Source organism: Fukomys damarensis, unplaced genomic scaffold, assembly GCF_012274545.1.
Source record: "Fukomys damarensis isolate Sample0158 unplaced genomic scaffold, DMR_v1.0_HiC HiC_scaffold_12, whole genome shotgun sequence".
NCBI classification, from domain to species: Eukaryota; Metazoa; Chordata; class Mammalia; order Rodentia; family Bathyergidae; genus Fukomys; species Fukomys damarensis.
In genome coordinates, this window is record NW_022900924.1 from 555,342 (window position 1) to 580,820 (window position 25,479).

At 49.0% G+C, this 25,479-nt stretch overlaps 1 protein-coding gene across 4 annotated transcripts in view; it reads left to right on the forward strand.

Annotated features, from left to right (window-relative positions):
* Myo18b (myosin XVIIIB) overlaps positions 1-20,883 on the forward strand; it is a 278,729-nt gene extending 257,846 nt beyond the window's left edge. For all 4 annotated transcript variants that reach the window (XM_033762282.1, XM_010603683.3, XM_010603687.2 and 1 more), the window contains exons 43-44: positions 17,294-18,518; positions 20,687-20,883. In XM_033762282.1, coding sequence (XP_033618173.1) covers positions 17,294-18,506 — 1,213 coding nt within the window. In that variant the 3' untranslated portion in view covers positions 18,507-18,518; positions 20,687-20,883. The remainder of the gene's footprint in view (positions 1-17,293; positions 18,519-20,686) is intronic.
* Positions 20,884-25,479: the final 4,596 nt, after the last annotated feature.

Here is a 25,479-nt window from a genome sequence, read left to right on the forward strand (position 1 = left end):
GTTTCCATTTTTTCCTTTTCTCACAGTTTTTCTTTTCGCTTCTTTCCTTTCCCCTCCCCTTCCCACTTCCCTCCAACTTTGGCTGTGTGCTTTTCTGTTGGGACCTGGGGGGAAACTGAGCTCAGGGCCCGCTGTGCTGCGCAGTACCTCCTCTGAGCCACGTCCCCAGCCCAGCACTGACTCTTTTTAATTCACAAGTTGTCTAGGAGTCCTTTGCCTCTACAAGAATTTAAAATTAAGAAAAGGCAGTGTTTTAAAAGGTGGAAATGCTATTTACCCTTGATTTCATCCCTGCCCATTGTATACCTGTTGAATTTTTTTAATTTTTATTTTTATCAGTACATATTTGCAGTACATAATGACTGCATTAACGGTGGGGGTCAGTGCGTGTACATAACACATCTTAATTTTTTTAGGTCCCTTTCCCCGCCCTCCCTTCATCTTTAATGGCAACACATCGGTCTTCCCATTGGCAGAGGATTTATCTACTTGTTTCCTATTATCTCTTTTATTTTACTCTTTAATTTATTATACTTTAGTTTTCTTATATACGAAAATTATTTGATATTTAAACTTGTGTGCCTGGCTCATTTCATTTAACACTATGGGCTCGAGGTGCTTCCACTTTCCCACAGATGACTCAAATATATCCTTCTTTATAGCAGAGTAGTATTCTACTGGGTACAAATGCTATATTTCCTTTCCATTTAGCTGTTGACTGACATATAAGTTGCTTCTAAGGTCTGTTATGAATTGTGCTTCTGTAAACACAGGCGTTCGTGTGTTGCTATACTATGATGCTCTTAACTCAGAAACACTTAGAAGGGAATAGCTGGGACAAATGAGATTGCTGCTTTTAGTTTTTCGAGGACTCTCCACACTTATTTCCATAGTGGTTGTACTAGTTTCCATTCCCACCAATAATACTTGTTCTGAATTATCGCACTGTCCTCATGAATATATACCATTAAATTATTTTTGTCAAATATGCTCTCATTTCTGTGTTCCCATGTAACTGTAGAGAATTTTCAACTCTTTGTTCCCCCAAAGGACTAGGATCCAAACTTCTCATGACCAGTTTCAGAGAAATAGTTATGGCTAAATTTAAGATATCTGAGAGCAAAGAGCTTTAAAATAAAGTCTCCAGGGCCGGGGATTTAGCTCAGTGGTTCAGTGGCCTGCCTTACAAGCGCAAGGACCTGAGTTCAATCCCGGTACCAAAAAAATAAAAAGTAAAAAAAGATAAAATAAAGTCTTCTGTAGGAGAAAAAGTCCAATAACGACACAGCATTAATATCATTATAATGGATGGCAAGAGCAATATTAGATTTCCAATAAAGATGACTAGAGAAATCACATTTCCCCTCCAAAAAATATGTTGGGAGAAGTAAAGGAGGGATGATTCCAAATCTGTATTTTAAGACAAAGGAAATAATTTCTCTGTTCATGTAAACAAAATGATTTGTCTTTTCATAACATAATGTTCAAACATAATTCATTTTATGCATTCTTCCTTAATACACTCAGTATTATTATGAAAAACAAACAAAAAAAGAACTTAAAATATAGTAAAAACCTAAAATCCCCTTGGCCACAACCTCAGTCTTGGCTGCCTTTCTAAAGGGATTGACCATCTTCGGTTTGGTGTACATCCTTCCATATCTCTCTCTGTGAAGTTATAAACATTGTATATGCACTTCTAGTAAATGGTGTATTTGTGGGACTTTTTTATTGGTATGTTTTAGGTATACCATACAGTTACATGGACTTTTAAAAAAATGAATGATATGATACTTTATTATTTATGCTGTTTATAAATTCCTACAGTACGCTTCTTTACCTCCACAATATAAGTCAGAGATCTTTCCCTATCAGGAGACGTAAGTCTGTCTTATTCTTAAATCCCTGCAAAAGATCTTAAAGTTATGTCATAGTTTAACTACGTCTTCATATTTCACTTCTCTGTGTTTTCCAGATAGCTGTTCTTAACCTGTGAGACTTCACAAAACGCATATATTATGAACCTGGGCAAATGTGTACCAGGTCAGAGTCATTTGCATTTTAAATTTAACAGAAGTTACAAAATCACTCCCTGTCCTATCTCTGCACTGCTAAGAACTGGGTTCCTGGATACCCGTCCCATCGTCCTACATGGCGTATGGTAGGGCCCAGTAAATAGGAGCCTCCTGGCCATTTCCAGGTTGACTGAGAGAGAAGGTCACTCTAAGAACAGAAGAGAGGGAGAAAGCCGTCTTTCTACCAGCAGCGTGAAAGCATTCCCCACATAATTTATAAGAGGCTGTCAACTGGAGAGAAATATACCTGAGGCTGTGTGATTTACAGCCCGGGTATCGTGCAGCCGCTGCTGATAAATGCAAGTGCTTCTGGAGACGCGACACTAAATTACCTCCGTGGCCCCCGAGATGGAGGGCATGGGTTCGGTGAGGCAGCCGCACTTGGCACAGGAGGCTCTCTCAACATCTGGCTGCTGCGGGTGGTGCCAGGTCTGCCCCAGGGCAGCATTGACCCTTGGCCCACTGTGTGCCAGGCATCTCCGTCCTGCCTTCATGGGCTGTCAGCCTGCTGCCATCCTCGGAAAGCCTTAGGTCTCCCCCATTTCTTTCTGCTTGCTACAGCCGGCTTTCCAAGCTAGGTCCAACCCCCAGTCCCGTGCAGACCCCACCCCACACTCAGCAGTGCTGCATTACCTGAGCAGAGACAGGCGCCTCGTGACCCAGCTGCGCGGCTGCTCCTGTCTGTTTCTTCCCTGGTCGGGGGCTGCCCTTGCTGTGCTGACGGCCAGTGCTTGCTCCACTTGTGTGCCTGCTCTTCCTGTACCCTCATCTCCCCGCATTTCAGCGGTTTTCTTTCTCCAGATACCCTCTGCGGACTCCTTGTCCCCACCCTGACTGTAGCGTCACCTTCGCTCTGCAGTCCTGGAGTGCTTTCTCCGTCCCTTCTCACCCAGGCTGCTCAGATTGAGGTCTGCGCACACCGTCTTTAATTCTCCTCTCCACGTTTGTTCCTCGGTTTACCACAGCTTGCCACCTGCCTTGGCCACGTCACCGAGACTCTTCTCACCCCGTCCACAGCTGTCTAGGTGTCCGATGGGGAACGCTCTGCGCTCTTTGATCTGTTCTGCTCTTTTCCCCAGTGGTGGCAGCTGTCAAACACTCTGAGCTCTGCTTGTGGCCGGGTCCGCGTCTCTTCCCCTGGCCCTCTCAAACTCCTCTCCTGGTCTGTCCTCCTCACCTGCCACCAGGTGATGTGCTGCCCTCACGCACCTGGCTGTTTCCCTCTCCGTGTCATGCCCGGCCATCCTCTAGGGACTTTGACTCCCCGGAGAGGAGCAGCTGCCCCGCCCACATCTGGGCCACCGACTCCCACACTCTCCCGGATAGTAAGCTGCATCCACCTAATCTGGCTGTGGATGCTCGGATATATCTCGAGCTCTTGGAAACGTGGAGCAGGCGCGTGCCCTCCCATGGGTTATCGGTATCTTTGCTCAGACTGTCTCAGGACTCTGCCTGTCTGCCCTATGTTTATCTCATCCCTCCATCTTGACGACTCTGCTCCCCTCCAAACACTTGACGTGTTCTGTTTCCCTGTGTGCACACTGCCATCACCTGTAAGTCAGACAACAATTATGTCTCCGCTAGACCCCGACAGTGACCTTTCCGTGCCACCCACTCACCTCCTATCCGTCCTTTGACCCCTCAGAAATAAGAATCTGCTTTTGGTGGCTTCTCATGGCCTACAAACACTTGACATAGGTCTAACCTTGCCTCTCAACTTGTTTTCGTAAATATATCAGACCACAATCCTGCCCTTTGTGTCTTACTCAGTGCCCATGGCTGCCTTTGCACTAAAGTGTCAGAGTTGATGGGTCCTGACAGAGGCCACAGAGTCGAGCATAAGCTACGTGTGGGTAAACGGGGTAGATTGTACCTGGCCATCTGTCGGTGATCTTTGCTGACCTCTGTCCTACAGGATGGGATGCAAACACTTTAAACTGACCTCCAGTGCCCTCAGTGATGCGACCCTCGCCCACCCTGCTGGTCTCGGTTCCCCCTCTTTGTAACTTGAGTCCCCAGTGGTACCCAGCCATCCTCATTGTCCCTGCTGTCTCCTGCCTTGGGTCCTTTGTCCACTGTGAGGCTCCGACCCAGTCGATCACCTTCCCTACCTTTCTCCCTTTTCTCAGCCTCGGGTTTCAGCTTGGGTATTGCCTGCCTCTGGAACTCCCCCTGACTCCCTAGTGGGCCACGTACCACTTTGCAGAAGTCTCAAGCACAGAGTGTCTCTGTCCGTCTCTCCATTGAGAGCCCTTAAAGACACACCTCATCTTTGTCCTCCTAGAAGCTCATCCCTTGGCCAGAGCCGTGATCATAGTGGGTAATATTCATGGACACCTAAATGATAGGTTGATGGGAGGCACATGGCTCCTCACTGGGCCAGTTAAAAGGGTGCTGTTGATATGAAGAGCCACGTGTGGGTGATTTGCCACCCAGGTTAGGTGTCTTCCGTCACAGAGCGGAGCTGATGGAATGTAATGGGCAGACTTAAGGTCTGGGGCTCAGGTCCCCAGGTGCAGACCCAGGACGGAGGCAGGCAGGGACCCTGGAGAGGTAGACAGGCTGACAGAGGGACTGTGAGGATAAAATTCACAGGAAGTAAGGAAAGCAGCAGACTTGACAGCCTGGGGGGCGCTGGCTTCGATAGGAACTGTCACTTCCAAGCTCCCTGATTGTCAGCAAGTTACATTCTGAGACTCAGAGATTGTTCCGAAAATAAGCTTTACAAGATTTCGTCTGCAGGGCTGAAGAATGAATGGCTACACAGTGCCCACTGGAAAGCTTGGCACCAGGCTGGGGCTTAGTTAGCGGAAACTGCTTTTCACCCTTCTCCCTTCATCCCTCAGCCAGCTCGGGGGATGCTCTGCTGGGAGGCCCGATGATGACGGGCTCAGGAAGAACCAAACCTGGTTTCTTCCTGCGCCAGAGGCTGGGGACGTGAGCTAGCCCTGCAGTGGAAACCGCGAACTCCTTAGAAAAACGTCTTGGCAGTGCGTGGAGATTTGTTGAGCTCAGTTTTAATACGTCGGACCTAGTGTGTTTGGGAACATGCAGATGGAACTTGGAAGCAAGTTTGAAAGGGAGAGGGATTAAAAAGAATTAAGATGTGTTACGTACACATAATCATTAGGTACTGCACATATCTACTAAAAAAATAAAAACTGAAAATATAAACTCTGTCATGGAGCCCTGGGGAGAGGCTAGGACTTCTGTGCATAATGTTTGGTTTCTTTTGGACATGAAAACCAACTCAGTCTGGTTTGAGCAGGAATGAAAACATTGTCTCCTACCGCTGGGAAATCTAAGGAGGATCTAGAGCTTCAGGCATTGCTAGATCCAGGAGTTTAAAAAGAACCCTCGAGACTTGTGCTCTTTCCAACCTCTCTGCTCTGCTTTCCTTCCTGTTGACTCTGTCCTGCGGCAGAGAGATGGCAGCCAATGACTCTGAGCTCATGCCTGCTCTGTTCTGAGACCAGTGGTGAAAAGATTTCTCTTTTCAACAATTCCACAAAAGTTCCAGGCCTGAAAGAGTCACGGGTCTATCACTGAGCCAGTCCAAAGGGAGAACGGGAATGAAAGCCCTCCTCCCTCGAGGATTAAATCAGTGTTTTCACCTGGCTTAGGGAGGCGGGCCAAGTGCTAATAGGCCACAGGAACACCGGAGGTCGATCTGGAGGTCCGCAGGTGTCTCACCTGGAGCAGGAGGATGATGCGGAGTGGATTTCCACAGTGAACCATGGGGGTGGGGGGTGGGGAGGCCCCTGGTATGGTGGCCTTGAGAATCCAAGTAAAAGTGTGTATCCTGCCCAGGCTTCTTCTAATCTCCACATGTCAGGGGTCAGCCTGTCTCCATTTAATTAGTGGTGCTGTGATTTGCGTTTATTACCCATCCCACTTTCTCCTGTTGCTCTTGGACTTGTACCACACTGCACTGTGAGCATGGAGATTATTGTATAAATTATTCTCACTCAATAATCATCATGATTTTAATTACTGTGTAATCTTCGCTAATTACTGTTGTATGTATCATTTGCTTTGGTGCCGATTTAACACAACTGTTTCTCATCTGGCTAAAAGATCGCATTATAACTTCCTTTTCCTGGGGAAAATGTGCTTTCTGTAAATGCTTGCAGCCCATGCTCCTGGCTTGGGTTTCCTAGTTTAGAAGAAAAGGATTCCAACATCACCACCATCCCCCATTTGTTTTTATTTGGTGTAAGGCTGACTTGAATTGGTAAAAAGGTCTAAATCATGGGGTATTATTTTTTAAATAAAGTTGTATTACTTTCAAGGAAATGCAGTTGCTACAGCTACAAAGCCAAAGACAGGTCACGTGAGGGCTGCTTAAATGATTAGAGAAGACTTGCTTGTAATTAGCTCATTAATTATGGAGATGTGAATGGATGGTACTTAGTGATAGAAACAGCCTGTTCTCAGAGTAGGTTAAGCATCCTCCGCTAATCTTATTTCAAATAGTACATTTATTTACTGGTTTCTGCCTTCTTAGGACCAAAGCTCAGGATCATTTTAATCCATCTTGAATTTACTTAATGAACAGGTCTCTCAGGAATGTGGTTTTACACCTTCCTCGTGTGTAAGGGTACTTTCCAGGTTTACTGGTATTAGGGGGATTAGTGGAAAGATGTTGGAGCTAAAAATGCAGAGATGTTGAGGGCATCACATTGCACACAGACCAGAGCCAGAGCAGAGGTGAGGACACAGGATTTGTCTCCAGTACCGCGGCACTTCCGGAAAGGAGGTCTGTGTCCTGTCTAGAACCCTGGACCAGGACAGCGGGTGTGTGTGGATCTTTCCCAACATTCAAGGCTTGCCTAAATCAGCTGCACACTTGTATCAAATCACTAGAATTAATCACCAATGGTCCAGAATGTTCTGTTAAAATCTGTGAATTCTAGGTCACCTACGGTTTTGTTAAATAAACTTATATTAAAATATACATACAAAAAGTTGCTGGGGTGAAAACTTCAAAAGTTAATCAAACTATGTGATTACCACCAAAATCAAGACCCAAGCATGGCTAGTACCCTGAAAACTTGGACACGAATTCGAGTCATGACCTCCTCTTTCTCTGAAGGTGACCAGCATCCTGCCTTTTGATGCCCTAAATGAGAAATGTCTGTTTGAACTGTATCTAGGGAAGCTTCTGGTAGGTGATCCTTTTGTGTCTGGCTTGTTTCTTTCAGCATTTTGGCTGTGAGATCTTTCCACATTGTCACACGTGGCAGAAACTCATTAGTTTCCCTTGTATTGTAACCCATGACCATCGTTCTCCAATGGGGCCACTTTTGCACCCTCTCCTTAGACACAAGGTTGACTATTCCAAGTTTAAATTCAGCCTAGGCAACTGAGCCAAGACTCTGCTCAAAATAAAAAATATAAAGGGTTGAAGATATAGCTCAGTGCAAAGACCCTGGAGTCAATACCCAGTACTGGAAAAAAAATTTTATCTGTCCTAGTGGATATTAGTAACATAAAAATTTTCTTTTTAATTTGCATTTTCTTCATACAGAAGCCTTTTCCTGTATTTATATCATCAGTTGGATATTTGTGGAGAAATATCTGATGAAGTATTTTGCCCTTAATTTTTTCTCTTTTGTTTATCTCCTTTTCATTGATTTGTAGGAATTCTTTATGTATTCCAGATACAAGTCCTTTGTAGGATATGTAGACCTACTCCCATTCAATGGCTTAAATTTTTTACTCTCTTTTATTTTATTCTATTCTCTTTTTTATTCTCATTTTATTTTGATAAAGAGTACTTATTTTTCCAAATTTATGATTTTCTATTATAGTTGGTACTTTAGCCTATTGAAGAATTATTTTCCTACTTTCAAATCATGAAACTGTTCTTTTATCCTTTTGTTGTTACCATTTATATCACTTTTATATCTAAAGGAAGTTGGTATTTACATATGGTGTGAGGTAGGGATTAAGTCATGATTTTCCATATGGGTAGTCAGTCAGCCCAGTACATATATTTTAGAGAAATTGCACAACAGTGTCATTTTGAAATAAAACAAGTAATCTCATAAACATGCGTCTTTTGTAGTATCTGTTCTATTCCATTTCTCTGTCCATCCTTGAACTAATATAGGCATTGCTCTGCTTAATGTCACTTTATGGGGCAGGTCTTGATATCTGGACTTACAAGCCTGCTATGTTTTTAAAAGCAAGAAATGACTCCTGGGGAAGGTGCCTCACCACAGCACTCACCTTCAGTATTTGACCCTCTTTTTAGAATCTGATTTCAAGTTCTAGCTGCTTTGGTGACTCTCCGATACTTTCCCATTTGAAGTTGGCTTTCTTGTTTTTGTTTTTGTTTTGTTTTGTTTTTCTAAATAAAAATTTGCTCTGTGGAAGCTCTTCTGTCATATCTGAAAGCTAAATGCTGACCAAGATGTTTACTTGCTTTTCTTTTTCCCACGGGTGCAGGCGTGAAACTCCATTTGTATTTCTATCAAAACTTGGCGAATCTGCTTCCCTTCCTCCTTGAAATCTCTGGTTATTCACCTCTGGATCCTTAACACCTGGCATGGTGGCGCTCAAATGAGTGTGGATAAATGGGAGGAAGGGAGGAAGGGAGGAAGATGGAAAGAAAGAAAGAAGGAAAGAAGGAAAGAAAGAGAGAGAGAGAGAGAGAGAGAGAGAGAGAGAGAGAGAGAGAGAGAAAGGAAGGAAGGAAGGAAAACAGAAAGGGAAAAGGAAAGGAGAAAAGAAAAAGTCCCCATCCTTTAAAAACTGTTTCCTTGGGGAACTGGATGCTTTTTTGAGTAAATCTGGAATCTTTTGTGGTTCATTTTAGCATACTCAGTTAAGGCAGTGTCTATGTACGGGCAATAGAGGGATGTGCTGAAATTTTATATAAACTATGCTCAATGCAATTTGAATCTGTAATCAAATTCAAAATTTTAATTATTCTATACATCCAGAATTATATGCTTTCAAAAACTTGTGGGCAATGTATTAGAAGGTGTGACTTAAATCGTAGAGCTCATACTTCAACTACCTCATCAGTCAGACTAGAGTTCTCCATCTCTCTCTTTTGGATAGAAGGAGAGCTTTACTCCACAGGAGGACCAAGTTCCCTCTCGGTTCTGATACTCTAGAAGGCAGTAATGTTCTGCAGAAATGAAACTAGGTTCTTTGCTTGGGTTTAGAAACATGCCAGATCTGTTGTAGACCTGCTCTGAAAGTTGGTTTTTGAAGCTGTGGCTTTTAGTCCCCAAGAAGCTGCTTTGACCAAGTTGGCTCCTGGGCTGTGACGTAGCCCAGAAGAAGCAGACAGAGCCTTTCGTCCATTCTTTCTGTATTCCTGCTGCTGTGTTCTGCCAAGCTTTCCTTTCCTGTATGTTCCTTGAGGCGCTCTTCCTGATGCTGGGTATTCGAAGAGGAGAGGCACAGTGTAGTTCAGAAATGAACATTCCTGTTGGGAGAGGCAAGTAAGTAAGTGCACCATTCCAAAGCAAGGTGGTGAGGAAGCACTGGGGGGCTGCAGGAGCCAGAGTGGGTAGTAGGGATTGAACCCAGGGCCTTCTCACTGAGCAGTATGGCCAGGCCTTTTAAAAATGTTTTGAGACAAGTTTTCACTAAGTCACTAAATTGCCTAGGCTGGGCTCAGCCTGGTCTGGAGGAGATAAAGGAATTCTGGGGGAGGCTATTGCTGGACTGAATTTTGAGGGGCCAGTAAAAAATGTCTGTTTAAAAATACGTAGAGGGCCACAGGTCCTCAGAATCAACCATATAGAATCACTTTCTTCCCCTTTAACCCCTTCTGTCCCTCCCACACTCCCTCATTTATGGAAAAAAAACCCCAAAAAACAATGAAGATATCTGGACAGCATCACCCAGCCTCTGCCATCATTTGAGAGTTGTCAGCATTTTCCTTCTTGACTTCATTTCTGTCTTTTCTCCTGTACTTCTAAGGAGATCTTAACACATTCTCATTTTCTTCTTCCTCTCTTTTTGCCAATGTGAAAATAAGTTGAAAACATTGTGACAGATCCCCTTACATAGGGTCACATCTTCCTCCTAAGAAGGAGGACTTTTCTTTACAAGTACACCACTATCACATCTATGAAAATCAACAAATCCATCCCATCATCTAAGATCTCAACAGTCACATTACCCTAACTGCACTAAAATTGTCTTGGATCACTGAATTTTTATAAGCACAAGGACCCTATTAAGGATATTTGGTTGTCTTTACTCTCTCACTTAAAAATATAGGCTTTATTTTAGAGCAATCTCAGCCATACAGAAAGTATGGAGCTCCTGCATTCCTCCCTCCCTGGCCCACATGTGTCTTTATCATGAATATCTTGCATTTATCTTTATTCTCTCTCCCCCACCCCCATTTAAACTGATTTTCTTTGGTAGAGCTCCAAGGGCAATTCGTTTTTTTTAATCGGCACGTAGTATGTATCTGTGTGTATGGGGTACAGCACAATAACTCACTATAAATACTCAGTGTGTAGCACTCAAATCAGGATAGTGAGCATCTCTATCTCTCCCAGTGTTTATCCTTTCTATCGGTTGGGGCCCTTCGGACCCTTCTAGTTATTTTAAAATATATCCTAAGTTGTTGTAGACTATAGTTAGCCTACACACTGTGCTATGGAGCACCAGCACTGATCTGCCATTGATTGTGTTAGCCCCTCTCTGTCCCCACTTCCCTGACCTGCCCTCATCTCCAGGGACCATGATAAACTACTGCTCCTGATTAGCTAACCTGGGCAGTTAGCATGTATGCTTAAGGCCAGAGCCAACCCTGCTGCCCTGCAGAAGGTATGTGGGCAAGTGTCCTTTGAGAACAGCTTGTGGGACTGGTGTTTTGACATGTCAAGGGCTAGGTTCCTGCTTAAGTAGCAGAAAGCAGCATATAAGGCTTAGCGTTGACTTGCCTCGTGAGAAAGATGGTCCTCTGAAGAATGTACTTGCAATGTCTTCTTCCGAGTGAGTCTCCCCACCTTCGGGCCAGGAGTAACCAAGTGTAGGGATGGTGTGCTGCTGACGTCACTACCTCTTTGACCTGCCATTGAATCTGCTTCCTGGGTTGTCCCCTCCACCCCATGGCATCCCCTTACTTTGAGTCTTCCTTTTCAGCTGGGTGCCTTTTTTTTCCCTCCCCAGTAGTGGCGATTGAACCCAGGGCCTTCTCACTGAGCAATATGGCCAGGCCTTTTAAAAATGTTTTGAGACAAATTTTCACTAAGTCACTAAATTGCCTAGGCTTGGCTCAAACTTGCAGTCCTCTTGCCTCAGCCTGCCAGAGCGCTAGTGTTAGTGTCTTTCTAAGCCTGTTTTCTTGCCTGTGAAATTTAGAGGCCAGCTCTAGCTTGTTGAGCATTTTGCAGAAGGAAGAAGCCAATGTCTGGTAAGAGGAGTCTTCCTCTCCTGCCTGCAGTGTCTTTCTGGACCCCTCCCCACCACCCAGATCATTCCATCTTCCAATCCCTGATTCATACCCACCTCCTCCAGAGCCTGTGGTCCCAGGCTCCAGTACCTATTACCGGATCCTTTCACGTCAAGCTTTTATTGCATTCATAATGCACAGTTCACCTTCTGTCTGGAACTTACTGCACTGTGGCCTATACTTTGTGAATATGTCCCAGACTCCATGCTTATAGCGTGCTCTCCAGGAGGCCGTGGTAGTGCTTCTCTGAGCTCAGCCTGGCATTCCGGAGAGTCTGACAGAGCTGCTTCAGCAAGTCCATTGGCCACTTGGAGCTTGAGCTTTCCCATCTGTAAAGTGGGACAGTAAGCAGCAGGGTGGTCGAAGGGTGAGGAGGCATGGGTCTGGAATTGGGGTGGGGCCCTGGATTAAATACGTGTCCTTCCGTGTATCACGCGGCAGATGAGCTGTCCCTTCTGAGCCGCTGTGTGACACGGAGAGATGCCGATGATATCTGCGTCTGAGGACTGTTTTGAAAATTAAACTGACAGATGCTTGCAGACTCAGACACAGCGCATTGGAGCTGTTACTACCTGGAATCCACCTGCACTGACACAGGCCTTAATAAATGCCTCCCTTTCCCCACATCTCACACGGTCCTGGGCATCAGGCCAGCTTTTATTACAGACGTCATTTGTTATTTGGGGTTCAGTTACTGTATCTTCAGCCATCTTAAAAGGACATCTGCTTTCTCATCCCAGGCCTTGCCAGTATTAAAGAACATTGCTACATTTTTAATTTCCTCTATAATTTCAGGGTATGGATGAAGAATGGGGTGACAGCATGCCTTTGGGGGCGATTCATGGTGTCATTAAATCTGCATTGAGTTTCCTGTAGCTACAATTGGCCCAGACTCTGGCCAGACTCAGACTTGGGAATCTTATCTATCTATCTATCTATATCTATATCTATATATACAGACGTGTGTTTTTTTCTGTGTGATTATGTCTAATGCCAGTAAATACAGCATCTCCTTAAATTGAACTAAGTTTTCTGTTCTTTATGCCTCAGTGAATTGTGAAAAATATATAAGTGTAGCTCTAAATTGGTTATGGTTTCTACCCAGCCCACTTCCTGGCGGGCATGTGGTACAATACAAGGGAAAAAGAACTAACTTTATGACTAGAGTCCAGATCCAGTGGGCAGAGTCCTGCTGCCACTTAACAGTAGGACTTTGAACAAGTGATTTCTCACTTGCAAGTTTCAGGGTCCTCATCTGTAAGATGGGGTGAGGACTCTGGTCTTGAAGAGGTGATGTATAAAAAGTACATGCATGCATTGGGGTGGCGTGCACATCTGTAACCCTAGCACTGTGGGGAGCGGAGGCAGGAAGACTGAGAGTCTGAGCCCAGCCTGCATGACTTAGCAAGACCTTATCTCTACATACCAAGGGCTGGGGATGCAGGTCAGTGGGAGGGTCTCCCTGGGTTTGATTCCCAATACAAAAGCAATTTACCCATCCTTCTTCAAATAACATTCATGACACATCTGCTGCTGGGGTCGGCACCAGAGATAACGGTGACGGAGCCATGGTACCCCATGACACGGTGGCCTGTGACGGAGCATTGACTGTCCCCTGACTTGATTGTAGCACCAGCCCTGGAAGGCAGCTTCGTGACCAGTGTTCACTCAGGCCTGCCCTCGGAGCCCTATTGTGGCAGGTATACTAGAAAGCTAACCCTTCCTGATGTGGTCTGTGCCTCGGCAGTAGACGCTGCAGGACATCTCTGAGGCCTCTCGTTAGAGACTCAGTGCCACCGCCCAGCATCTCTCCACAGCTGTCTGCAGCCACTTACAGAGCTTCTGTGCACCATCCCTTTCCCTAGCCCAGGCTCTAAGAGGTAGGCAGGGCATCTTGGTTCTGCCATCCATTTCTCATGCAGTGCCCGTGGAGCAGAGGTCCAGCCAAGCCAGGCCATCCTGGGAAGATAGAGGTAGGAAAATGCGTCTTCTTCAGGCCCTGCAAGATAACAGTCAGGACGCATCTGAGAGTCAGTGTTCAGAGCCAGGCTGGAAGGGAGCATCTGGCTTCAAACAGAAAACCTTGGGCTCCTCGCCCCTAAGCCCCACAGGCGGTGTGGAAATCCAGATTAAAGCCCACCGTATCTACACAGAGAGGTGTGAACGGCAGGACTTCTTGCATTGAAGGAAATGACCCAGGTAGGGCAGGAAAGGGAGCCCAGAGAAGTGGGTGGTTTCTGCGTGGTGGGTCCAGGAGGGAGCATTCAACCACCAGTGGCCTTTTGCTTTGATTCCTTCCTTCTCTCCCTTCCTCATCTTGTTTCCCACCCTTTTCATTCTGCCCTACCTCTCTCCTTTCCAGCGCCCCAAGAATTACACTATATATATAGGCTTGTGTTCCTCTCTCACCTTGAGCCTCCAGAGGCACCTGACCATCCCAGAAACATGCAGTCAGCCCAGCCCGTCCCAAGACCCTGGGCCCCCCAGGACAGCCATGGGGCCCGAGCGGTGAGCCGGGTGCTTTGGCTCTCACACTTTGTAGAAGGCATCGCTGAGGAACTGGCGGGGTCGGGAAGGTCACACCCTGTGCTGCAGCACACACGTCCTGGGCTCCTGGCTCCTGCTCCGTCCCCCTGCCTGGCCCTGCTTTGTGTCCAGGATGAAGACGGCAGATCGTTGTTTCCATCTGCCCCTCTCCTAGCCTTTTTGCCTCTTTCCTCTTCCTCTCCTCCGTCACCAGTGCCTCTCCCGTCCCTCCTCCCTCTTCCCCTTCCCCTTCGCCTTCCGTCTTGTCTGCTCTGTTCCCTTTGCTTCCACCCCCCAGCCACGTCCTCCTCACCCCACATCTCTGTCCCTCCTCTGCTTTCCTCAGTTGCCTACTTCCTTTTCCTGATCTGCCTTGATTGAGTTTGGCACCATTTACTGAGCATTTTTTCCATTCCAGGCTTGGCACTAATTCAGGGGAAGCAGGACGAGAGACCGCCAGACCCTGCCACCTGAGCCTTCATCCCGACTCTCCCACCTCCCCACATTACGCTCACCTTTTCCGTATCCTGGCTCACCTTTCACTGCCTCCTCCCCGTCTTCTTGCGACTCCTCTTCCTTCCTTTCCTTGTGCCCTGTGCTGGCATCTGTAGCCTGTAGTGGTGCTGGGAGCTGAGGGCACGAGATGGCAGCGTCCCAGGAGATGTGGTTGTAAGCGTCCCCCACGCCCACTCTGCCATCCCCAGTGCCAGGCAATGGATGAGTCTGAGCGCCCAAGACCCATCCATCACTCCCGCCTCCTTTCTGGGCTAAGACAGGACGGAAATGACTTTTGTCAGCTCAGCAGCAGCCCACTGGCCCAGCAGCCCTGAGCTGTTTATTAAAAAGAGAAAATAAATAAATAAGGGAGTGTGATTGCCACCTTATATATTTGGGGAGCGATTTTAAAGTGATGATGTTGACAAACATGCCTTTGGGTAATTATAAAAGAGGCCTCCGGCTCCTCTCCCAGCCTGTGTCCTGCTGTGATGGTGACAAAAAGTGACAGGCAAGAGATGGGAGAGGAGGCAGCTGCACCAGGCAAATTGTGCGGCTTCTGTTTTGGCACAGGGGCCCACCCTTCCGATGCACAGTCACCGGCCAGGTCACCCTGTTTGTCACCCCGTGAACTTCTTGTGTCCATCGCTGGGTCACGATAATTACCACAAATTGTTAATGATTGAAGACTGATGACTCTCCATGATTGGTTATGAATTATCCCTCCTGGCTGTTCACTGTCACTGCGTAATCTGCTAGCGGGCAAGGTATCGAGGGCTTTTCCCCATTTTCCTCCCTGCCTGTGAGGTCGGAGCTCTGAGTAGGGCGCAGGAGGTGGAAGGGTTGCTCCCAGTGCAGGAACAGCAAATGCAAACTTCAGAGGCAGTCAAGGCTCACTCATCCTGACCCAGGAGCGGTGGAGCAAGGCAGAGTAAGAGGGGAGGGGGTTAAGGTAGAAGGGGTGCTGGGGAGCCCGACCATTCAGAAGTTGCCTTTCTGGAGAATATGGTGAGCCGGTGACTCACCTGCATCGGCACCTTGAAATTGCAGGTCTATGCCATATCTAGTCTGCGGTATCAGCCCTCCTCCATCCATGAGACCCAGGGTGTATGAATCCTCATGAGAGCCTTTAGTGGCCCTGGTGGCCTCCCATAGGCGCTGCGCTGGGGACTCCTACCAGCCTAGGAGGAGAAAGGCCTGCAGGGTGGTTGAAGCTCTCGCCTCAGGGGCTCAGAAAGGCAGGGTCTTAGTCCTTTCAGGCTGCCTTAACAAAAAAAATCCTGTGGCCTGGGTGAATTACAGACGACAGAAACATTTCTCACAGTTCTGGAGGCTGGTGAATCCAAGGTCAGTGTGCATAGATGGCTGTCTTCTCAGTTTGTCTGCACGTGGAGGAAGGGCGGAGATACTAACTCTCTGTGGCCTTTCACAAGAGCACCAGGTGCACCCAGGGGGGTCCACCCTCGTGACCTCATCACCACCCAAAGGCTCTGCCTTCTAATACTATCACTTTGAGGGTGAGGTCTCCACACAAGAATTTGGGGCAGGCATGCGATCCTTCAGTCCACTACACTCCCGACCTCTTTCCCCGGGAAGGGCCCTAACCCCCTAGCCCTATCTACCTTCCTGTCACCTCTGGGCCATTCGGCCTTTGGCCTGGCCTCCTCAGATTCCAAGGCCCTCTGGTCATGGCCACCCCGTACAAAGAGGCGTACAGGTGCTGATACCCAGCTAGGAGAGCAAAATGTTCTCCTCGGTTTGTACCAGAATCCCAAACACCTCCGGTGTGGAGAAGGCCGACTCCTACGATTGTCCAGTTGTCGCCGTCAGAGCCATGGGCCTAACCCTTGGCAGCCTTATGCGGCTCTCCACCTCTCCACAGACCTGCACCCACAGCTTTGTCTGCAGTGCCAGAATCTGACATTTGGCACTCCTCTCTGCTTTTTTATAAATTATGACTTTGCTGGTGGGCGGGAAAGGGGTACTTTGTCTTTGAGGGAGGACACGTAGATTTTATTTGTTAAAGGAAAGGCTGATGGACTCTATTCTCTCTGCTTTAAAGGATGCCCTTTATTTTCCAGTCTATAATTTTGCTCCACTGTGAGGCCCCTACTTTCCAGAGGCGACATGGTTTTGGCTCAGCTGCTACAAACTCTCTCTGAATAAGAGCCGGGGCCAGTACAGCCCCAGAATAGACACCGCCTGTCCTTGTGTGTATAGATCTGGTTTCAAGTTGATTTCGTGTGACTCTCTCGCTGTTAGGGGGGACAGTTTTTAATCTGTGCCCCATCTCCATGAAATGATGGTAGGTGTCACAGGGAACCCCACTGCTCAGAAGCTCTGCTCAGTGGGACTGTGCTGTGGGCCTGGCCCTCAATAAGTAAATTGCCCTCTGCATGTCCCACTCGTCCTGGAGAGGCAAATTACTTACTTCACAGTAGTCTCCAGGATGCTCCGTTCTATCATATCAGAGATGATGCCTCATAAATCTAAGTCATCCATCCTAGCTGCAGCGTTAATCTGCTCAAATGTACTTAGCTGGGTTTAATTATAGACAGAAATTGCATTTCAGAAAGCAACAAGAAATCATTTACATGGCTCGAATTTGCACATTAAATCATATGGTTCATTTGAGAATGTGGTAGGGATGGCATTTCCAAAGGAAAAAAATAATATTAGTGCCTGTGCTCAGCGGCCTCGCAGCAATTGCGCAAATTGTATGAATTGCACAATTTCTACTGTCTGCATCTTTCTTCCTGGACAGGATGACTGCAGAGGCCGGAGATGCTGAGAGCCGAGCTCGGGATGCTCCGGGCAAGACTTCAAGAGACTACTCTGTTTCTCCGCGCTCTGCCCACCAGCAAAAATCCTGTCATTTGGGGGGCGGTGAAGGGTTCGGTGTCCATAGAAAGCCCATGGAGAGATCGGGAGCTCTGTCCACTCCTGTGGCCTCTAGGAGTCCAGACGCATCCCCGCTGCCCAGGGAGAAGCTGCCCAGCCCATCAGCGGCGCTCTCGGAGTTCGTGGAAGGACTGCGGAGGAAGAGGGCCCAGAGAGGCCAGGGCTGTACACTGAGTCTGGAGGACTGGCCCACGCTCCCCATTTACCAGACCACCGGCGCGTCCATGCTCAGGAGGAGTAGGGCTGGCAGTGATGAGGGAGACCTCGCCCTGAGGCTACAGGCAAAGTCCCCCCTGGGGGTGGAGGAGGCCCCTGGCACATCTGCTGGTCTCTTGCGGTCCACCAGCCTCAAGTGCATCTCCTCGGGGGATGTTGAGGGCAGGAGCCCGGCCCCAGAGAGGCTGAAGACCCGCTTCAGTTCCTGTGAGTCCCTCTTAGAATCAGAGCCCAGCGTGAGGACAAAAACAAGCTCCCCGACCACCCCCAGGGACACGCTCTTGTCACCCACGCTGCGTCCTCGGAGGCGCTGTCTGGAGTCTTCAGTGGACGATGTGGGGTGCCCAGACCTTGGCAAGGAGCCACTTGTCTTCCAGAACCGCCAGTTTGCCCACCTGATGGAGGAGCCTCTAGGCAGTGACCCGTGCAGCTGGACGCTTCCAAGCCTCAGCTATGGACGCAAGGCCAGAGTGGACTTCGATGACTTCCTCCCTGCCATCCGGAAGCCTGAGACGCTCCCATCCTTGGCAGGGGCAGCCAAAGATGGGCAGGAGGGTTCAAAACATTTAGGTGCCCACTTTGAGATGGAAGAGGCTGACCGGTCCTTTCTCTCAGGGATCAAGACCATTTTGAAAAAGAGCAAAGAGTCCAAGGAGGACCCCGCCCTCCTCTCTGACTCGTCCTCATCTTCCAGCTCTGTCGTGTCCTTCAAAAGTGCACACAGCATCAAGAGCCAGCCGAGAGCCGGGCGCCTGGAAGGTGACAGTGGTGAGCGAATGTCCCCTGACAGCAGAGAGCTGGGCACAGGAAGGACAGAGGAAGACGTGGAGAGCATCATGAAGAAATACCTCCCCAAGTAGGGAGGAGCGCAGGTAAAGTGCCAGGCTGCAGCCCTCCTTGCGACAAGCGAGTCCTCCCAGGCCTGGGAGCCTCGCAGAGTACAGTGGCTCTTCTGCCTTTGATTCCGTGACTGCCTGCACCAGGGTTTTGGAGATTTGGGCCGGAATCATGTGTGGTGGGACGCAGAGCTTCTCCATGGGGGCTGCCTACTCCACTGCACTTTAAAATACAGCTGCATGGGGCAGCGCGAGGGCCCTGGGGTGACCCTAGAGGAGGTGTTGGGCTTCTAAAGCTTCTCCAGCTGGGTCTTGCCTTCCTACTCCCCTTCCACTTGGGAGCGACGAGGCTGTGAGGCCTCTGGCACCGTGGGAGACACCACAGAGGCACCACGGCACCTCACAAGGCTGGGATGGAAGAGGCTGTAGAACAGTGGAGTCTACCCTTGTATCATATGAAGAGGGAAACTGAGGCCCAGCATTGGGTGTGGGAGTCACGCGCAAAGATCGCAGCACAGCAACGTGGGCGAAGTCCTCCTCCTCTCTCTCTGCCCTGGCTTCTGCTCCTAATCCTGGTTCTTCTTTGGGATAAACATAGGGAGAGGGATTCCTTGCTAATGATGGCTTATTTTATTGAGAGGATACATCACCTAGTCATTTAGGATTCATGATACCCCCAGGTGGGGTCAGCATTTTGTTCCATTTTATTCCATTCCCCAGCTGACAAACTGAGGGTCAGAGAGGTGAAGTCCATGACACAGCATCGCCCGGGCAGAACTGAGGTTCCAAGCTCAGCATTCTTCCTTTTCATCCCCAGTACTTTCCCTCGGGCACACATTGCAAGCATCTTCATGAGTGGTATCGGGGCTGCCCAGTAGCCCACAGCACACTTGTACCTCCCAGTTCTGACTCGCAGCACCCCAGGCTCAGGTGGTCGGGCAGTCGCGTACAGTTGCTCAGTACGCACACTGCCACAGCCCCCAGACCTCCGTGACCAGACTGAGCTGCACATCCCTCTTGGCACACACCTGCTTCTTCGACAGGCACCCTTAGCCTATCAAAAAGTCACTGCCCCTTCCGTGGAGACAAGCTGGGACTGCATCAGAGCAAATTAATGTGACTTAACATGGCCTTCTTTCTGCTCTCAATTACCGAGTAAAGATCTGATACTCATTTACATTATTATGCTCTCGGGGACATGGAAAGCAGTTTCAAAGGCCAAGTAAAGGGCACACGGCCATAAGGGGAACAGTGCTTAGCAGAAGTCGTCACAGAACATCTTGTCTCTGCCATATTTTTTAAGTCTCAAGGCCTCTCTCCTCCCCTGAGTGAGGTTCTTCTCAGAGGCTGTGCTCTGTCACGGCAGTGCACCTGTCCACAGTTGCCTTGGTTTTCCAGCTGCGCAGCGCCAGTGGGCTCTGGAGTCAGAGGAGCCCTCAGACTCAGTCCTTCCCTGCGCCCAGCCCCGTGACCTTGGGCAGGCAGTGGTGCCTTGCCAGGCACCTCTGTCCTCTGCTGGAAATTGGGGGGTCACAATGCCAGCTACCTAAAGTCCCGCTGTGGGCTCAAGGAGAGTGCGAGGGACCCCAGCACAGAGCCTGGCACCCAGTGGATGCCTCCACGGCTGGTTAGGTTGCATTTGAGGATCGGGTCCTGTGCTGGTCAGCTTTCCATTCCTGTAACAAATGCCCGAGAGAGTGCAGCTACGGGGAGAGAAGGGTTATTCTGGGTCCTGATGTTGACGGTCTCAGCCCATGATTGATTGGCCGTGTTGCTTTTGGGCTCACAGCGAGGCAGCATGTGCAACACTGCTCATCTCGGGGCTGGGGAGCCAAAAAAGAAAGAGACAGGGCCCCAGAATTCTTCGAAGGCACAACCCCAGTGACCTGAAGATCTACAATTAGGGCTCACTTCTTAAAGCTTCTTCTCCTCCCATAAACATCAGCTGGGGGCTAAGCCTTTGCACACGAAGCTTTGGGAGACATTTAAGGTCTGGTCTGTAACGGGTCCTCTAGGAAGCCTGTGTCAGCCTTTCCTCGCATCTTTTCCCTCCCATTGCCCACGCTCTGTCATCCCGCGCAGTAGACCCTCCATAGAAATGTCCCCAGGAGCACAGAATGCCAAGTTTTTTAGCCCTTCATTCTCCCCTTCCAAACATCCCCAGCTTACATCCCCTTCTTCAGCTCTGACCTGTTTGCTTCCAGGCTCCTGAAATGCGGCTGCCCTTGGAGACTTCCACACTCCACAGCTGTTTGCAGAGCGACTGGCTGAGCCTCCCCAGGGCCCTCGGTGCGGAGCATCACAGCCACCCACAAGAGGCCAGATGGACCAGGAGAGCCATATCCTGCCGGGGGTACGGGGCTCCCTGTGTGCTTGGTCTGTGCAAAATAAAGTTGGTTTCCTTGGCTTCCTTTCTGGTCTCCATCCCTGACTGTGCCACCTGGGGTTCTGAAAGGTTGACGGGCTGCCTTGGGCTGCCAGGGTCCTCAAGAGTGGGATCAGCCCCACTGCCATGAAGGGCTCACATGCCATCGGTCTCTCCACGTGTGTACATGCAGTAACCTTCCTCTTCCTCTTCACCCAGCCACGTGAGCTGGGGAGAGGCCTCCTTTAGGACGTCTTCCCAGGTCATCGACCTGAAGCAGAGGCTCATGCTCCATGCGCCTTGAATCCCTTGTCAGCTCTTTTGTTTTCCCTACGTATACATTTACATGGTGTGTATGTAACGGTGTGTGTGTGTGTGTGTGTGTGTGTGTGCATGAATCAATGAGCCAGTGAACAGATAAATGAGCCCATGCATCCTGAAGGCATGGGGCTCATGATTTTGTGTCCCTATTAGTGGGCACCCGCATCAACATTTGAGAACCTGTGAGCACCCACGCGGCCCCATCCACCTCCGCACACACAGGGCCCGACCACCACCGCCCCCGCCCACACATTTGAACGCACACAGGCACCAGAAACTACATCCCAGCACATCTTCCAACTTACGATGTAGAAATATGTTTCTTCAAACATCTTTGAAGTATTAATAATAGTAAAACTATCAACTAATGTTTTTTGATCATGTATTATGTGCTGGTTGCTACGCTAAGCATTTTACTTAGTGTGAATCACCACAGCTTTACAAAGTCCTGAAAGATAAATGCGCTGATTTATTCCCTTGTTTACAAAGGTGGGACTGGCATATTTAGCCTAGATTTATTCGGGTAGCCACTGCGGCCTCTGCGTAAATTTCCACTAGACAAGCTCAATATCCTGCCCCTGACATAACTCCACCTGTCCCTAGGACCCCGCCAGTGTGGCCAGTTACCGACGCATTGTGGGAGGGAATTCCTTTCTGGGTCATAAATGGATTTGCTTACTAGGGCTGCAGTGACAGAGTGCTACACAGTGAATGCCTAAAGCAAGACAATGTGTTGTCTGGCGGTTCTGGGGGGTAGAAGTTCAAGCTCAAGATGTTGGCAGAATTGCTTCCTCCATGGGTGTCTGAGGACCTCTCTCTCTGGCTTTTCAGTGGCTCTCGTCCACCTGTCTCTGCACATCATCTTACCCCATGTGTGTTTGTCATGTACTCAAACTTTCCTCTTTTATGAGGACACCAGTCATACAGCACCGGGGCTGGTGACCTCAGTCTAACTCAGGTGCCTTAACTTTATCACTAAGCTTGTTTACAAGTACTGGAGCTTAGAACTTCAGCAACCCCCACTCCCCCAGTCTCTCCTTTGTCTCTGTGTTCATCACTTGGTGTGGACTCAGGCACTATCCAGCCTGTACCAGCTGATGAGAGCTCGTGCCAACGGGGAGGGGCCTCAGCCCTGAACCTTCCCCAGAGGCTGTAGGTGGCAGTGGGCAGAGATGGAAGATGGGGCCGGAGGGCCCCTCCCCAGAAGGTCTGGCTGTCTTGCCGCCTCTCCAGTGGAGTGAGTCAGGGAGCAGGGGATTATTCTCCCCAGGGCAGTACGTTCTCCCGTGATGAGTTCACAGGCACATGGTATCAGAGGATCAGCCACCACCAGCCTGCCCTTCCTGGGAGGGGCTCCAGCTCATCAGATAGAGCTGGGACCTGTGGAGGTAGCGGGTGATGTCCGGACCTCTGTGGGGAGTTGGAGGCCCTGGTGTGGAGGAAGGCACTACTCTAGAGCCTACTATACTTGGGCAGGGGGTCGGCGTAGGGTAGGACATGGGCTCAGGGGCTCGGCTCTCCTGCAGTTCCCTGTGGTGGAACACATGGTGTCCTGGAGCCTCAGAGAAGTCCTTTTCCCCCTGGGCCTCGGTTTCTTTACCTCTGCAATGGAAACAATAGTTCTTAGACCCCAGGAAGATGTGGCAAAGGGAAGGTGCAGTATGTTGTGTTCTTTCGGTGGAGATGCTGTAACAGAACATCACAGGCTGAGTGATTTAAACGGTGGAGATTTATTTTTTTACAGTCTCAGAGGCTGGAAGTCTGAAACAGGGTGCTGCTTGGTGGGGGTGGCTTCTCTGAGGTCTCTCTCCTTGGCTTACAGGTGACCACCACTTGCTGTGTCCTCACATAGTCCTTTCTCTGAGCATGCAGCCGCTGTGGGTTTAGTGTTAGGGTTTTCTCCTACACAGATTGGATTAGACCTCATCTTAATTTAATCACTTCTTTAAAGGCATTCTATGGTACCGGGTGGTTAGGACTTCACCACAATAATTTTAAAAGGTCACAGTTCATCCCCTCATACATGCCACACAAAAGTAGGTGGTGATTCTGAGCTCCAGCTAGGTCCCCCCAAAGCCATTAAGAAAGTCAGGAGCAGACTCACACTGCTTTCGTGGCATTGCGTTTCACTGATATTTTTTTAGGCCTGGATGCTGTGAGTTTCTGTGACTTCCTCTGTGCCAGGCCCTGTGCCCACACTGAGGACCCTGGGAACAGGTGGAGCCACCCTGCTCTTCCGTGAAACACGCCCTTGCTGGGGACATAGATGATAAACAAGGAAATAAATACACTGTCAGAGAGCAAGGAGCACCATGAAGAAAAATAAAGATGAAATTACCTTGTGAGTGCCCTGTTAAAAATGTATAGGACGTTTATTTATGAAATATATTTTTGTAAAGGAAGAAGCCTGTCATTGTTCTCTGATGATGTAACGTGATGCCTCCAAAGATGTTAAAATCAGGTGGAGGCAACAGTTTTCCTCACCGCTCCCCAGGAAATGTTCTAGAGCTGCTCACGGAAGTCAGCTTGCTGTCCTACAAGGTGGCAGCCAGGCCCAGGTCTGACGTCTCTGTCCTCAGGCACAGCCCTACTACGCAGAGGGTCCCTCCTCAGCTGTGTCCTCTGCTCTCCAAGCAACCTCCAGGGTCACATGGGCAGTGTGGGTAGCCCAGCACCCAGGTAGCGAGGACCAGCCAGGTCTTCCTTGCCACCACTTTGGCTATCAGGGACATCAGAATGGCTGAGCCCCTGGCGGACCACAGTGAGCTCACTTCGTTCTGGATTTGTCTTTACTCGTCTCGAAGATGGGTCTAGCCCCAGTATCAGCCTCCCCACATTCTGATGAGCAATCAAATGTCCAGGAAGCATTTACCTAGCAATGCTTGGCCCATACCCACCCAGCCATTGGTCAACAGTGGCATCATTGCCCTCTGGGCTCATGAGTGCTGCTCCCCACTTCCCAGGTCTGGGACTTCAGGGTTCCCAAGAACAGTTCTAACTCTCACAGTTGAGAGTGTGTGATGCGTCTGACGTTTCTCTCCCCACCTGGCTCCCACCTCCTCTTTACTTGGCCTCGTTCTGCTCAAGAGTGACCACTTCCAGGTGTCTTCCTGGATCCAGGAGACTGAAATCAGTTGTTCTCCATGCTCCCTCACTCTGTACTCAGCTCTCTTAGGTCTCCTGACTACTCACTTTCCTACCTTGTGTGCCAATAAGTGTGTGTGAGCATTTAAGAAACTTTAAGGAATGAGTGGACAAATAAGGGAGCTGACACACTCTGAATGCTTGGGACACAGGCATGGGTGCTTCCCTACAAACCAGGGCTGACTTGGACATGAAAGACTCCATCTCTACACCACCAGAGCTAGTGTCTGTGTACCCACTCTAGGGGCCAGTGCCGCCTCTGGTGAGATCCTGCATGACTGTGCCTTGCTATGACTTCTGGGTTGAGATAAGCAAAGTTGTTTCAAAGATGGGGGTGTTGGAGATCACAAATCCAGGTGGATTCGGTGGTCACCCCAAATATTTCCTCTTGCTTCCACACACTGAGGTCTTTTTAACAGGGTGCCAAAGGTTGTAAAGAACACAAAACATGCAGGATGAGAAGAAGATCTCATGGAGGGAAAAGATTTTCCCAGAGGCACTCACCAGAAGATCTGAGTTCAGAAGTCAACTAACGTTTCTTCACTCAAACACATATTGACTCTTCTACCACTCCGTGTTTCAGGCAGGCACTGTCGCAGGCATGTGCAGATGAAGATGAGGATGGGATGAACAAAGGCCCTGCCTTCGTGAAGCTTACGGTTTCCTGGAGGAGGCGAATGCCGCCCAGTGCCCTAGTAGGAGTCCATTTATGTCTGGTGACCTCAGCCCTGCCGAGGCCCACTCTCCAGCCCTATCCAGACCGAGCCCTGTGCCAGGACCCCGGCTCCCAGAGGCTCTGTATTCCTTCTCAGTCAAGAGATTATCTGTGAGAAGAGGAGCAGGAGACTCATGACAGCTGGGAAAGCAGATGCTGAAGATGTCGTCCAGAAGGCTCAGGTTGTGATTAATGGCCCAGCCAACCTCCTGTCACTGTCTCTGGAGGTCATAGGTGCCCAGCTATTGCCTGCTCTTCAGACCCACTCCTTATTTATCTGTCAGCATGACAGCTAGCTTCAGAGCCCAGTGACAGGTGCTAGGTAACAGCCCTGGTGACGTGGTGAGACAATGACCCTGTCACCCTTCGTTAGGGACCATCAGAGTTTCTATTCCTTGCAAGTCAGTGACAGGCCATCCTCAGTGACATTCAGAAATCCCTTCGAAGGGACG